Source organism: Camelus dromedarius, chromosome 10 (genome assembly GCF_036321535.1).
Source record: "Camelus dromedarius isolate mCamDro1 chromosome 10, mCamDro1.pat, whole genome shotgun sequence".
NCBI classification, from domain to species: domain Eukaryota; kingdom Metazoa; phylum Chordata; class Mammalia; order Artiodactyla; family Camelidae; genus Camelus; species Camelus dromedarius.
In genome coordinates, this window is record NC_087445.1 from 7,729,921 (window position 1) to 7,746,661 (window position 16,741).

At 41.5% G+C, this 16,741-nt stretch overlaps 1 protein-coding gene across 5 annotated transcripts in view; it reads right to left on the reverse strand.

Annotated features, from left to right (window-relative positions):
- Nucleotides 1-11,587, reverse strand: part of NFX1 (nuclear transcription factor, X-box binding 1) — a 57,183-nt gene extending 45,596 nt beyond the window's left edge. For 3 of the 5 annotated variants that reach the window (XM_010975825.3, XM_064490133.1, XM_010975824.3), the window contains exons 1-3: nt 11,436-11,586; nt 7,443-8,447; nt 419-577 (exon numbers count right to left, since the gene is read on the reverse strand). In XM_010975825.3, coding sequence (XP_010974127.3) covers nt 419-577; nt 7,443-8,447; nt 11,436-11,460 — 1,189 coding nt within the window. In that variant the 5' untranslated portion in view covers nt 11,461-11,586. Of the gene's footprint in view, nt 1-418; nt 578-7,442; nt 8,448-11,435 lie in introns of all 5 variants that reach the window. The other 2 variants (XM_031447227.2, XM_010975826.3) reach the window with 1 other exon arrangement.
- Nucleotides 11,588-16,741: the final 5,154 nt, after the last annotated feature.

Here is a 16,741-nt window from a genome sequence, read left to right on the forward strand (position 1 = left end):
TGTTTTCTAGAGTTGCTATTTGGATAAAAGCTACCATTTTCATTAAAAATGACTGATAATGTCGTACCCTAGAAATATTTTAATATTGTTACGTTTAGCTGGTTAATTTAAGATTTATAGCTTAATAGGGGGAGGCTATAGCTCAAGGCATAGAGCGCATGCTTAGCATGCATAGTCCTGGGTTCAATCCCCAGTACTTCCTTTAAAAACAAATAAACAAATAAATCTAATTACTAGCCCCTCCCCCCAAAAAAGATTTACAGCTTAATAATGACCATTCGGAATGTTATCAGGGCAACATGCTTTCCCTGCAGATAAAATATTCAAGAGGAATTAAATAGTATTTTTAAAGCTAAGTTTAAAACCTGAACATATCAAAAATGGGAGAACAAATATGCAGAAGAGAGAAATGACTGACCTGCTTGAGATGCTGGAGACCTTGCCCATTTCTTTATGCAGTTCAAATGAAACACGTGGTAACAGCTCTGACAACTCCACACTGGGGCTGTGACACGAACCAATTCACAGCACACCATGCACTCATATTTTTCTGTAGTTAGCTGTTCAATTAGAGAACCTGTTCAAAAACCAAAACAGATAAACACAGGAAAACATTCTTTACTGTAGTCAACCAAGAACCAGCAAGGCATTTGAGAGAAAATCAAATGTAGATGTTTTAAGGGACGTCTGATTCTGAGTAAGGTGGTTGTTTAGAGTTTGAGGCTTGGAAGGGGCAGGAATATGTGAGGTAGATGACTTAAAAAGTAGACATTCTGGTGGGGATTCCCACAATTGAGGAAACATTCTTAAGAAACTGCCCAGGATCCAATCAGAGTAGCCAAATGCCCCTCATGACACATGGCTTGAGCATTCACAGAAGCAACGTGCTGCAGTGCCTTGCTTTGCCCTCTGTGACTCTGGGAGGCTCTGAATCTACCACATCTATGGACTCAGGCTAGGGTGGGGCTCGTGAAGCTGCAGTGGTCAGATGCAAGAAACCTAATCTTGGACAGGTTCCAACAATCTATGGCGGTGAGATGGTTCTAGGAGATGCCCTGAAAGTCTTTAGTTGATTCATTCAACAAAGATAGGCTTGGCGCCTAACACAGCCCCATGGTAGGGTTACCAGACTGAGGTACCATTTTACAGATGAAGAAACTGAGACTGAAAGTGGTTAAATCAAGATTATATAGCTAGAATTCTAAAAATCAAAATTCAAACTCATTGTTACCTGACTCAAAGGCTCATATTTTAATCATTCCATAATATTAGCTTTCTAAGATTACTTTGTTTGTCCAATTCAATGCCAAAAGAAATACAGAACACCAAGTCTGCAAGCTCTGGGAGGCAGGACCAGGGCCTCGTCTGCCTTGCTCACTGTAGTATTACCAATGCCTGGTATATACCAGGTGCTCAGTATTATCTACCAAATGAATGGATGAAGGAGTGAGTATCATCTCATCTGTTCCATAACCTCTCTCCTTTGAAAGTTTCAGGCGTCAGTAAGGTTTCTGGGATAGCTCTTTCCCACTGGGGAAAGCCTGGAATAAACATACTTTGAGGGGCTATTTAAAGGGAAACCCACCTGCTTTAGATAGACATGAACATATCATAAAATTGAATTCTATTATAAAAACTGAGGAATCAGACTTAAGATTCTTTCTTAAAAGTAGGTTAACATTTCTGAATAAGAAAGTTAATTATATTTCCTATCAGTTATATGTTATATGTGGGAGATTCTGGAGGGGTAAGTTAGCTAAGAGAGAGCTCATTAGAGAGTGTGATTGTGTTTGAGCCATCTATATATAAAAGGCTGACTGGGGCAAAGGAATAGTCTGCAAGAATTATACTTGCAGTGAATTTTATAGAAAATGCCTATTGACCACTGCAGAACAGAACCAAGTTAGAAGTAAAAGACACAGAAAGGTAAGTGAAGTATAGAACGCACTCAAGAACACTAGGATTAATTCTTGTTTTGATTTTTACCCTGAAGATTGTCTTTCTGTTTTACTGTTTATTAAGTTTATTGCTTGTTAATAAATATTGTTTTATATGTGATGTTTCTAAATACAGTCACAGTGAAATCTGACCACTAGGATTCCCATACATTTAGTTATGTGGTGACAGCCATCAACTTTGAATAACCTACAAATTACCGCTAAGCCCTTTCCAAAGGCTATTGCTCTCGTCCCTGCTGGCTCTACCTTCAAAATATATCCAGAATCCAACCTCTGCTGCTAACACTCTGGTCTAAGCCACGATCCACTCACCTGGATTATTACAATGGCCTCCTAACTAGCCTTTCTACTTCTGCCCTTGCCTACTTCAGTCTATCCTCACCACAGTAGCCAGAGGGAGCCCATCAAAATGCAAATTAGGTGACGCACTCTTCTGCTCAGCATTTGCCAATGGTTCCTACGTCACATGCCTGTAAAACCAAAGTCCTTACAGTGGCCTTCATCACCTCCCAATCCTCACTTGCTATTCCTCTTTCCCTAGGTCACTACTGAGATGACACTGGCCTCCTTCCTAGCCCTAAAGTGGCAGGCAAATTCCTGCAGGCAGGTCTTTACAACTTGCTATTCCCTCTGCCTAGAATACTTTCCCCTAGGCATCTGCACAGCTCAGTCCTTCTCCCATTTCAGTTGTTTACTCAAAATGGCATCTTCTCAATGAGGCAGTCCCTAGCCCCACTTAAAAAACTGGAACCAACTCCCTCAACATTCTATTTCTCTACACTACTTAAATCTATCTACTGTAGCATATATTTTACTTATTTTACATTGTTTATTTCCTAACTCTATACTCAGAATGTATATTTCCTTGAGGGCAGAGATTTTTTTCCTACAGTGGTGTCTGGGGCATAGCAGGTGAGATTTGGAAGCTAACAGATGACAAAGATAAGGAGACACACAGAAGGTGATGGGAGATGAAAGCTGATGTAGCATTATTTTCAAAGGAGCAGGGATTCTGATACAAAAGCAGAATACTGGTACAGAAATGACACTGGGGAAGGAGTGCATTCTTCCCTGCTTCCAGAAACTAAGGTAACAGGGATAAGAGAAAAAAGTAGGCTCTGAGAGGTTGTAGGGAAAGTGGTGAACTGAGAGAAGGCCACAGGTCCATTACGAGCAGGAGTACAGCAGAAACAAATTAAGGATATGGCGGCGGGGGGGGGGGGGGTTGTTATCACAGAAGGAGGGATCCAGACAGTCTGGAAGAACTGGGGCCATGATAGGTTCTTTCAGTGCAGAGTGAGAGTAAGCAAAGCCCACTCTCAAACAGCCATGGAGACCTATTTGGGGTAATCCTCCTTCCATTCCAGTCAAGCTTTCACCCCCACCACTCCACCAAAACTGCTGTTATGAAGACCAATAACCCTCACACTGCCAAATCCAACAGTCAATACGCAGTTGTCATCCTTCTGTTCCTATCAATAGCATTGAGCACAACTGATCACTCACTCCTCCTTGAGTTCTTTTATTTGATGTTTAGAAAATTCCACTTCCTAGTTTAGTTGCTACTCTCTTCCATGTCCTTTGCTGGAAACCCATCTTCCAGCCAAGCCTAGGAAGGCTCCATCCTCAATCTTTTCTTCTCTAACTACACTCACACCTTACATGACGTCTCCTAGCCTATTAAACACCATCTCTAGACTGACTGACAATTCCCAAATTTAATCTCCAGTCCAGATCTCTTCCCTGAATTTTATATCCAATTCCCTACTTAACATATCTATTTGGTAGTCTGATTAAGGCAACTCAAATTTAACAAATTTAATCAAATCCTTGATCCTTCCTGAACAAGGAGGACACAAAGCAAAACATACATGAAAACACCTTTTCCAAAAAAGAGAGACTAAAATTGTCACAGATCAGAGGAGACTAAGGACATATGCTGACTAAACGCAAGGTGGTATCCTAGACTGGATCCTGGAGCAGAAAAAGAACATTAGCAGAAAGACTGATGAAATGCAAATAAAGCCTGAAATTTAGTTAATACTATCATAACAATGTCAATTTCTTAGATCTGACAAAGAACCAGAGTTGGTTACATAAGATGTTAACATTAGAGGAAGCTGGGTAAAGGATGTATGGGAATTCTCTGTACTATCTTTGTAATCTTTCTATAAATCTAAAATTACACCAAACTAAAAGTTTTAAAAACAAACACCACCATTTCCTCTCCCAGGCATTACTGCTCCAGTGCACAAGTCTAGTCTTCCGCTTGCTCGGGCACAACACTCTTGGCTTCATTCTTGACTCCTCTCATTCTCTTGCATCCAACATCCATTCTATCTGCAAATCCTGTCAGTGTTACCTTCCAAATACATGCAGTATCTAACTGATTCTTACCTCTTCCACCACTGCTACCCTAATTCAAGTTTCCTTCAACTACCTGAATTACTGCAACAGGTAGTAACTCTTCCAGAGAGCCTGTTCTCCACACAATAGGCTGAGTGATCATTTTAGAATGTTTGTAAGATCATGCCATCTTTTCCCCAAAACCTTCCAGCTGCTTCTCATTTTCTTACTTAAGAACCAAATCTAAGAGCCTCATGTGATCCAGCCCCTGTGATTTCTCTGACCTCCTGCCTATTTCTTCATTGCTCACAATGCCCCCATCTCACTTCAATCTAAACTTGCTTCTCCTTCTGCCTGAAACATTCTTCTTCAGGGAGCCCCATGGTGCACTTCTGCACTTCCTTCTGGTCTCTGTTTAAATCTCTCATTAAAGAGACCAACCTATGTAAACTAGTGCCCCTGTCACTGTCCTCTTAACCTGCTTTACATTTCTTTTGAGCTCTTAACACCACCTGACATATTAAATATGTAAGTGCTTTCATCCTGTCTTTCCTACTAGAATGTAAATCCCATCAATGCTGTATTCCTATTACCTAGAACAGTACTTCGCACACAGTATTTCCTCAGTAAATATGAACAAAGTGTTCTCAAAAATATGTTGGGATGTGAGACCAAGAGAGATTTGTTATGCAGAACTCTAAGGTGGACTCCAAGATTCCTACCTCCTGGTGTGCATGCCCTATATAATCTCCTGAGTATGGGTGGACTTGATCTAATCAAGTGAGCCCTTTTATAAGTCTAGTGCTCAGAGACAGAAATCAGACAGATGTAAAGAATCTGGGGCAGATGCTTCCCTGTAGGCCTTGAAGAAGCAAACTACCATGCTGTGGAGAAGGCCACATTGTAAGGAATTGCTAAGAGTGACTCTGAGCCAAGAGCCAGCAAGAAAATGGGGAGCTCAATCCTATACTCATAAGTATTCAATATCTTGCAATAAATAACCTTAATGAAAAAGGATATAAAAACGAATATATGTATGTATAGGCATGACTGGGACAGTGTTGTACACCAGAAACTGACACATGTAACTCACTATACTTGAATTAAAAAAAAGAAATTCTACACTCATAAGGAACTAAATCCTACCAACAACCAGTGAGCATCAAAGAAGACCCCACACCTCAGATGAGATTGCATCCCTGGCCAAATTTAAGTCCTATGAGAATTGAGTAGAAAACTCAGCTAATCCACAATCTTAACCTACAGAAAACTATGACATAGTGAAGTTGTGCTATCTTTAAGCCATTCCATTTGTAATTCGTTATGACGAGACTTGAGAATTCAAGAATAACTCTGATTTAACATTGCCTTGGTTCACACACAAGCTGAGGTCCCAAGAAGAGCTGCCTGGTGAAGCATATGAAAACCAGCAGAACTAGAGGCCAGTGTGAAAACAGACCCAGGCAGGATTAAGCTGGATGTCACATTAAGCTGGAGGGAAACAATGGTGATGGTCCAAGAGGAAGAGCTGGCAGAATGAAGTTAGTTAGCCCGGATAAAATATACACTCAGGGCAAAATGAGAAGTCTTCAAATACTGCGAAGAGCTATCTGCAATGAGTGGGAGGGAAACTGAGGAGAAAGACTAGCTGCTGTGTTGTTCCAGAGGACAGAATTTGAACTATGGGATAGGAAGTACTTACAGGAAAGAAGTTTTCAGTTCAAAGTAATGAAGAGGCCTCTCTCACTCCCTCGTCCTTGGAGATGGCCCGCACTCTGTCTATGGAGTGTGTATCTACTTTTACTTTAACCTGGGCACAAAACTGTAACACCTCGTGGCCTTTCTCTTGCCTTCTGAGACAGCCTGCACTCTGTCTATGGAGTATGTATCTCTCTAAATAAATCTACCTTTACTCAAAAAAATAAACAACAACAAAAAAGAACAAACAAGCTAACAAAAAACAAAGTAAGGAAGAACTTTCTAACAGCCAGAGTGGAGTACCTACTGTGTTCTAAGAGCTGTGTCAGGCAACAGAGATATAAAAATGAAAAGAAAGATCTAATCTCTGCTTTTAAGGAGCACATAAACTATCGGAGGACACTGACACGTAAACAAGTGATTGTTTCCCGTGGTTAGTGCTGTAACAGAAGTATGTGTACGTAAGGGAAAGACGTATCACAGGGGTGGAAAAGATCAATGCTATCTGTAGAGGTGAGAAAATGTTTCCTGGACATGTGGCTGAACTACAGCTTTTGAAAAACGAGTAGGAATTCACCAGTGAGCTGAGTGGTAAAGTCTGGACAGAGGGAGCCACAGATGCAACAGCATGGAATGCTGAAGCAGCACAGAGCCTGAGGGATAAAATGCAGTGGGGACTGAGGCAGCAGCAGATGGGGCTGCTGAGTGAGGCAGAAGCCAGAACGGTAGGTGATGAGAAAAAGCGAACAGAATTAAGCAGGGGAGTGACACAGTTCAATACATGTTTTAGTAAGATCGCTCTCTGACACTGATGTAAGAGGTGAATTGAAAGAAACTGGAGATGGCAAGATTAGTTAGGAACTCTTGCAGATGAGCAGGTAAGACACGACACAGGCTGGAACCAGGAGAGGCAGTGGAGATGTTACCATTCTCTACTTGAGGTTTCACAATTCAAAAAAAAATTCTCATAACCAAACATCCATACCACTCATACCTGCACTTAAAAAATCCTTACTAGCAGGGAGGGTATAGCTCAAGTGGTACAGTCCATGGTTAGCACGCATGAGGTCCTAAGTTCAATTCCCAGTACCTCCTCTAAAAATAAACGAACCTAATTACCCACCCCACCCCCACTAAAATAAAAAAAAAATATACAATAAATAGTTTTTTAAAATCCTTACAAAATTCCTTATTTGTTAAGAAAAAAAAATTCCTTCCTTGTATTTGCTTATGATATTTAAAAACTAAGTAGGTGGTTACCTACTGGGGAGGTGGAGCAGGTGGCGGCAGGACCCAGGCAGATGATGAACAAGGACAGAATAAGACTTTCTACTGTGTACCTTTACATACTTTCTGGTTTCTAAATTTGTGACTGTTATAACCTATTCAGAAATTAAGATTAAAAAAAAAAAATATTTCCACCCATCTAGGAAGATTTACCTGTGTGTGTTTCCACATTCTTTAGCATGTGGTTCTGTTTGCTTCGGGGGAAGGATGCTACTTGAGCATCTTGCCTCCTTACAGCACATTTCTCTGGGTCAACCCTTCTGGAAGACTTATTGATGACTGCCAAATTCCCACTGTCACCGGCAGACTTTGCTGGTCTTTCATTAAGATGATCCTTTGGAACAGAGGTCATGTTGTTTCTGGATCCTGCATTTATCTGTCGCTGGCCCTCCTGTTTTGGTGGATTCCTGCCTGGTCGCGGCCTGGCCCCCTCTACTTCCCAGGGAGGTCTTTTCTGTGGGTGTCTTCTCTGCTCGCTGCGTCTGGCCCCATACCCATCTGCTACTCCTTTTCTAGAGGATGTATCCGAAGAATCAGGGTGGATAACCACCACAGGTTTGGTGTTTTCAGGTCCCACGTCCTCAGGTTTCAGAGTCACTCTGTTACCCCACTCACTTTTGAGTTTCCCCTTGACTTTTGGTCCTCTACCATAGCTGTATACAAATTGGGTTGCTTTTTTGGGTTTTGCTCCTCTGGGATCTGCACCAACAGTTTCCTTCTCACTCTCAGAAGGGCTGTGGTCTCTGGGGTTTGCCCCACTCTCTGACTTGACCATGCTTTCCAAGCTAATTGCATCCGAGGTCTGATCAATGAGACTCTGTGCTCTCTTGACTCTGATATGCTGCTTTTCACTCTTCAGTTTCTGCCAAGGTTGATTCTGAAGGCCATGGCTCTTAAGTGATTTATTAGAAGCAAAGGATTGGAAAGAATTCTGTTGACTTTTAGGTTTGCCTCCTGAAGGATGATAAGTGTGCTGAAGAATAGCAGAGATGTCATCATAAGGGACTTGCCTGGAAAGGTGACAGGGAGGTGGTGAACTGTAATTTCTTCTACCGATCCTATTAGAATCTAGTCTCCTTTGACTCCCACAGTTTAGACCAGAATTTTTTCTCTCCTGAGGAATGAACTCAGCAGCATCCGTATTGAATTTAAAAGTACCTAGGACATAAGTAATAGACATGCAAGAAATTAATTGGTTACCCATTAAGCCCCAACGACTCTAAGCCATATCTAAAAGTTATTTTCCTAACAACTTTGTATAGAACAGTCTCTTCATAAGGCCTGTGTTTCCTGTGAAGGTGGTGGGTTCAAGGTGCTTGTAGAAGACCGATCATCCCATGTCCAGGAGCCTCACCAACAAACACTGCTGAATTGCTAAGTAATTGCTCACCCGGGCCATCAGGCATTTAAGCATTTATTTTACCAAAAAACGTAAGTTCAGCAAATAGTTCAGGGGTGAGACATCAATCAGCAGGTTCCATGTGGTCTTTCAAAACTCTAAGGTAGCATTGTGTAATATCAAGTAAACTGGCTTTGAAGTCAGCCAAAATCAGTTTAAAGTCTGGCCCTCCAACTCACCATATGAGCTTAGGAGGATATCACTTGATTGCTTTTAGCTTAGTTTTCTCATCCATGACAAAAGTTATTAATACTATTTCAAAGGGTCATTGTGGAATTTAAGCAAGATTTCATATAGACAGTACATAGCAGCAGCCGAGTGAGTATATCCCATTTCTTCCCCCCAGGAATATATTTCAGATTTTCCATACATAATCTCTGTAATATGGTCCAGAATCCCAGAGTCTCCAAAATTAAGCATATGCCCCTTCAACCTACTCATCGCCTCCCTCCCCAAGATGCTTCTTTGTATAGTCAACTCAGTCCCTGAAGTCCAAAGTCGAAATAATTTGCCTAAGGATACAAACCAATCAGTAGCAAAGTTAGAACTATGTGTAGCACAAAGAACATTCTATGAACTGATACTGCCCAGAAGCTAAGTTTAAGTCCTTGCCCACCACTTATTGTGTCCTTATGCAAGTTACTTAATCCCAATTTTCTTACATGTAATGGAGATAGAAGAATTCCCACATCAAAGAGTCGCTATGAAGAGTAAAGCAAGTAACACATATAAAGTGGTTAAAATGGTGCTTTATTATTCCTGTTAGTACTACAGACTATCTGAAACACAGACCTGACCACAGATGGGTGCAGTGCTCAACCTGTGGGTTTCAGGTTTAAAAAAAGAGCCCTAACATTTATTAGGTACTTAACATGTGCCAAGCACTATTCTAAGCACTTTGCGTATGTAAACTCATTTAATCCTTATATTCTTGATGAGAAAACTGAGACAGAGAGAGTTCGTAACTTGCCCAAGGTCACAGGGGTATCCCAAAGCAGATTTTGGATTCCACCCCAGGCTATGTGGTCCTAAAGACCACACTCTTACATTACACTCCACTGTCAGAAGTTGGGTAGCAGGTACCATAGAAATATATACTTAAGAACTGAGTGAGATCATAAAGGTCATAGGGTAACCTCTCACTCACTCCAGAATTTGTCTTGAAAGCTTTCACACAGGCAGAATTCCCAGGATGAGGTGAAAGGCCTTACAAAATGGCAAGAGGATTAGACAAATTCAGAAGGTGGCAGAGAAGGTGTTCCAGAAACTTAAAAGATAACATAAAGGTGAGAATAGGTAGATTAGACCAAATGGGTTTTGTGTAGTCTTCTCCTGCTTGAAGAAGCAAGGTTGTAAGAGAAGCAGGAAAAGGGTCAGTAAAGTTGTCCAGAATAGCCTGGTAAAGGATAGGAATAGGATACTTTCATGTTAAGCAGTAAGGAGTTGATGTAACTAGAGAATCAAGACAGGACAGCACCTACTCACATACAATATACACTCCACCAGACATAAGGTAGTAGGCAAAGCCCTCAGAAAGACCCTTAAGAGACATGAGGAAGGGGGAAAGGGCACAGGAAAACTGGACACAAAGATCTGAGACACCTTTATATTTTTACTATTTTAAATAGCTGGAAGTTACTCAATAAACAGGATGTCTCCAAGGCTTGGCTATAGTGCAAGTGGTACCCTAGATCCAGGATAACACCACAGCAGGTAAGCAGCAGATGGGTGGAGCAGAGTAAGGGGAAATCCAACTGTAGAGTATAGAGTCCAAGTACATATATACACATATACTCTTCTTGGTGTGCCAACAGCTGGTAGGTAGCAGTAGAAAGACTCAAATTAATGACTATTCACAAATCTTATGCTGCATATCCCTGCTGTTTTTCAAAAAGAGTGGGTCGTGAAATCAAATTATGTAGTGGGTTGTGACAAATATTTTTCCAAACGAAATAGGTAACAGAGTGTATTGCAGATAGTAAGGAAAACCCCTGCTTCCTGAAACTTTTGGTTCACTTTTTTATATTTACGTCTGTGTGCACTGAGGCTACGACGTAAAATGTTCCTTTTCGGTCACTGTTCAAAGACTTTGGAAAATAACGATCTAGGATATCCTGAAGGAAGTGGAAATGGATGTTATACTAACAGCCAAATGAGGTTGTCTCTACACAGAGGCAACTCCGGGAGAGGAAGTAAGCTAATAATTGTGAAACAGGTTCAGCAGCGGCGGGAATCTTCACAGTAACTGACTTTCAAACTCTTAACTCAAGGATTAGGAAAACGAGACACAGTCACAAAGCGAGTTCGTGGCAGGCTAAGATTGGAAACCATGTTGTTCGGCTAGCGCCGGCGCCGCCACTCCAGGGACGCACGAGCATATATACCTCAGGCACAGCGTGCAAACCCGCCGCGCGTCGGAAGCCCGCCACCGTCACGGGCCGTGACCCGGCCGACGCCTGCCTGTCGGGTAGCAGTGCGGCCGTTGCCCTACAAGGCCAGGATAAGCCCTGGAGAAGGCCGGACACACTCACTCTCCCTAGGAACCCAGCGGCCGGACTTCACGACCCAGTGAGGAGGGTTGAGAACTCGGTGCACACGACGCGCGTGCCTAGGCCCTTCCGAGGCACTATCCCCAAGCCTAGTACGCGCCACTCTCGCGATACGAGTGGCCGAAGCTCTAAGACTCCTCACTGACCCAATATCCGCTCCCCGTGAGGGCCCCAGTCCCGCGCGGGCCAGGACAGTACCTGAGACAGGAGGCGCCTCCGCCATCCCGTGCCGCAACACCTCAAGCGCGCCCTCCAGCCCAGAGAGCCCTGTCACCCGGTCACGTGCCCTGGAGTTCCGGCGCCGCGAGAATATTCGCAGCTGCGCGCCTGGTAGATGGCCGCCGAGGTTGCGCGGCTTGAGTCAACACTGCGGCGCGTCCGTGACGTCAGACAGGCGCGCCGGCCGGCCGACTGCAGGAGGCGGATAGTGCTTGTCAGGGGCCCTGACTTGCGTGATCTATGATTGTTTTTCTTTTGAGACTCCCTCTGTTCTCCTGCTACGATACCCTTTTCCCCTGTCACCCAACCAGCTTCACTGGTTTACTGGAGTCACCCCAGACATCACCTCCTTACTAGAGTAGTTCAACCGTAGGGTTAAAAATAAAAAGTCAAAAGGCTATGTGGGATTAAAAAAAAAGCAATCTGGGAAAAAAAAAATGCCTGCAAAACAAACAATAAAAAGCTACTATACAAAGCGCTCTTAACAAATCAGAAAACGATAGAAAATTTTTTAGAAATGATAAAGGACTTAAACTGGCAGGTGACAATAAAAAATAGCATGGATGCTGAATATGAGGGACGAAGTTTGGAGGCACTGAAAAATTTTAAAGCACAAAATTTTAAGTGAGTGTGTGGAGTTACTTCGTTTGCGTGTTTTGCTGTCGCATTACTAACTAGGACACAACATTTACGTGTGAAGGATCTGCATTTGTAAAGTAATTCATTGGTCCAGGCTTCTCTTAGAACACAAAATAGTCATTCGTTCACATGCATTCTAACGCTTATTTTGTTTTAGGCAGTGCTTTAAGTGCTGGAGGTTAATAGTGAAAAAGACAAACATGGTCGCCCTCATGAAGTGTATTGTCTAATAGGGGAGGTTAAAACCAAGCAATTTTTATTTGCAAGCTAATAATTTGCATTATGAAAGAAATAATCAGAGTAACAGTGATACTTACTAGGATCTGCTCCCGAAAAAGGTGGCCCACCTTCTTTGAGTAGAAGGACAGATAAGAATGGTAAGCTACGTGAAGATTCAGACAGAGGGAATAGCGTGTGCAAAAGATACGAGGAAAGAAAGAGCTTGGCGTTCAAGGTATTGAATATTTGCTAGAGAACAGTGAGCAAGGAGAGTGGCACTATAAAACTGGGAGGTAGGTAAAATCACGTGGATCACCTGCAGGCCATGATAATGAATTTTATTCCAAGAGCACTAGGAAGTTATTAAAAGGTTCTAAGCCAAGAAGTGGTATTGTTACCTAATGGAACCCGGGCCTGCTTGCCCAATATGCAGCAAAACCAATCTAATGACACCAGGCTGTGGTGAGGGAAAATAAAGCACATACTGCAGGGCACCAAGCAAGGGAGTGGGAGACAAGCTTCAGAACCACACCAACTTGGTCTCTGAGTTAGGTGGTTTTTTTATAAAGGGGAAGATAAAAGAAGCTGGGGTTAATCATCATCTTGTGGTGGGTGGAGGGATAATTTGGGAGTTCGGGGTTTGCAGATACTAACTACTATATATAAAATAGATAAACAACAAGATCCTACTATATGGCACAGGGAACTATATTCAATAACTTGTAACAGCGTATAATGAAAAAGAGTATGAAAAGGAATATATATGTATAACAATCACTGTGCTATACACCAGAAATTAATGCAACATTGTTAACTGACTATACTTCAAAAAAATTAATATTAAAAAAAATTTTATTAATTAAAAAAAATCATCATCTTGTAACATTTCTGTGACATTTCTTAACTGTATTTTGGAGAGTCGGGATGTCTCTTGTTTACAAGTCTCTCGCCAGGTGGTCCATGGCTTGGGGAGCTCATCTTGTCCCAAGTTTATACGTTAATGATGATATCTATAATAGCAATTTTAGCACCTTAACAATGATACTGACAACAGCTATTTTAGTTACCTGACTCTAGTTGATTAGCGTTCAATTAGCACATGATTGAGGTCAGAGGGGAAACAAGAAAGGGAATAAAGTTTTGGATAGAGAGATTAATCATGAACTCTGTAAGGGAACTCAATTTTAGGGGGACTCAGCTTCAGTGTCTGATTTACACATAAAGACTTTTCATGCTCTCAGAGGAAGACTGAATTGTGGGAGAGCGAGAATAGAAGTGGGCTGACCAGTTACATTTTTGTATTATGATAATGCAGAAGATAATAGTGGCCTTGGACTAGAGTGACAGCAAATGTGATGGAGAGAAGAGGACAGATCTGAGGTATATTTGAGATATAAATATTATCCAGCTTTCAAACTTTTTCCAAACCAGAAACTGTGATGTGATATCTCATTGTTTTAATTTAAATTTCTCTTATTACTGAGTCTGAACATTTCTTAATGAACTTTTGAGTTTTCCTCTTTTTAAATTGTTTATTCACATTCACTGCCCCTTTCTCTATTGGGGTTGTTCAATTTTTCTGATGGTTTCCTGTACATTGTAGACTTGTATATCTTGTCAGTTTTAGACATTTCAATTGTCTTATATTCTATTACATCTACTAACTTTATCCTTTATTGAACATAAATCCTTAATTTGGACAGATCTCTTCATCAAACAAAAAACCTTACTGTCACCTTTAGAAATTACCAGTTGTACCAGTCTGGGTTCAATCAGGAGAGAGGAACCACCCAGTAATTTGGACAGGGAAGGGTTTATTTATTTAAAGACTTATTAACTACAATAGGGGAATGGAGTAATAAGGGGTTGGCTAGTAAAGCAGTAAAAGAGAATTCTAAAAGAATATAGGATTAGCAATATAAGGAACAGCCTCCGCCTCAAGGGTTGAGATAAAGTGTCCAGTGGAGATCACCCCAGAGCTGAGGCACAGATGTTGTTAGAGGTGCTGTGCCTATCTGTGGCTCACTAGATGGTGGGGAAGCTGCTGTGGTGCTGCACTGGTGCCAGAAATCTACCTCGTATGGTGCTAGGGCAAGTCATTCATGAGGAGGAGTCTCACAAGAGGCACTCTAATACAAACCACTTGAGGGGGGTGCCAGGAGATGTTTCTGGCAGCTGGCCACCATACTCTGAAGAAGCCAGGTGCTGAAGTGCAGGAACCAGGCACCGGAGAAGCCTGCCCAACCCAAATACTAGAAACAGGAAACAAAACCCTTTCCTCCTGCAGAATCTCTCTGTTGCCCTCTACTGACAAAGCTTAGTACCTGCCAGCTGGTAAAGGATAAATATTTAAAGGGTCCAAATCCATTTCACAGAGCATGCAAAAAGAATAAATTTGGAACTGAAAGTCAGTAATTCAAAACTGGCACGCTAGGGAACCCACGCATTATTTCCAAAACATGTAAATACATGGAAGTAAGCAAGTATTTATCCTGCCTTTTCTATACAGACTTCACTCAACATACCAAAACTTAAGACAAACAAGGAAAGCAGTGTTCAGATGGGAATCTATAGCTGTAAATATTTATATTAAAAAAGAAGTCCAGACAATGGGATATTATTCAGCACTAAATAGAAATGAGTTACCAAGCCATGGAAAACACACAGAGGAATCTTAAATGTATATTACTAAGTGAAAGCACACTCTGGTGCAGGGTGTCTATAGTAGAGGAGGTTATGCATGTGTGGGGACAGGGCATATGTGGGAACTTCTGTACTTTCTGCTCAATTCTGTTGTGAACCTAAAACTGCTCTAAAAAGTATTTAATAATAAAAAGAGAAGCTAGATATCAAATCAGTAGCCTAAACTTCTACCTTAAGAAACTAGAAAAAGAAGAGCAAACTAAACCAAAACAAGTAGAAGGAAAGAAATAATAATGGTTAGAGGAAGAATTAATGAAATAAAAAAACCAGAAAAACAATATTGAAAAATCAACAAAGTTGATTCATTAGCCAAAAACAACAAAGTGGACCAACCAGCTAGATTGACCAAGAAAAACAAAAAAAGAGAAAACTCAAAGTACTAAAATTAGTAATGAAAGAGAGGACATTACTACCAATCTTACAAAAATAAAAAAGATCATAGGTAATACTATGAACAAGCATATGCTAACAAATCAGATCACCTAGATGAAATGGAAAAATTCCTAGCAATACACAAACTATCAAAACGGACTCAAGAATAAATAGAATATCTGAATAGACCTATAACAAGTAGAGATTGAATTAGTAATAAAAAAAATCTTCCCACCAAGCCAGGCCCACTGGTGAATTCTACCAAACATTCAAAAAATTAACATCAATCCTTCACAAACTCTTCAAAAAACAGAGAATTCCAATTCATTCTCTGGATGAAAACTCTGCCTTAGGGCAATCATTGCCTATCTCTTCATCGCAGAAATTTATGGCAACAGGCAGACTTGCTTGTCCATGAAAACAGGTTGACTGGTCAGGCACCCTAGGGCAGCAGCTGTTAACTTTGGCTATGCCTAAGAACCACCTGGGGAACTTTATAAAATCCAAGTGACTTCCCCCCCAAAAAATCCAGGTGCCCACACTGTATCTAGATCTATTATATAAGAATCTACAGGAGCAGGACCCAGGCAGCAATAAAACAAACAAATGTTCTAGGTGACATAAGAACATACAAAAGGAAAGCTAAGAGATATGGATAATAGAGATAAAAGTGAAACTTTTTCTATTGGATCATTTCGATCTCCTCCACCTCTGCTCAACTCCCAGGGCTGCTACATTACAACCTAAAGAGACCACTGACACTCAGTTCTGCTTCTGACGGTTAACAGGTGAGATATTGACCAGAAGTGCTATCTGGTGGTGGTTACAAGAGTGATCACCGGAGGCTTTGTGTGCTTGGGGCTCTCTACTGCAGGGTTCATCCTATCCACTTTCCTTAAATTCACTGGGATCGACAAAGTCCGGGGCCTGGCTTTCGGTCTTTTCCCAGTACAACAAGAATCAGCAGAATGACAAAGGTGTTAAGGAAGTTCTGAAACTGAGTTCCCCTAAAACCGAGTTCCCCTGCTGAGTTTATGATTAACCTCCCTATCCAATACTTCATTCCCTTTTTTGTCCTCTCTGACCTCCATCCTGTGCTAACTGAACACTAATCAACCAGAGTCAGATGACTAAAATTACTGTTGTTGATAACATCCTTAACTTACAGACTCAGCTTGTTCCTCCAGGGCAAGATGAGCTAACAGATCCTCAGGTCAAGGACCACCAGACCAGACTTGTAAACCATAGGCACCTTGACTCCCAAAACTATGATTAAGAAATGTCAGAAGATGATGATTAACCCCAGCTGCTTTGTTCTTCCCCTTTAAAAACCCCTAACTTGAAGACCAAGC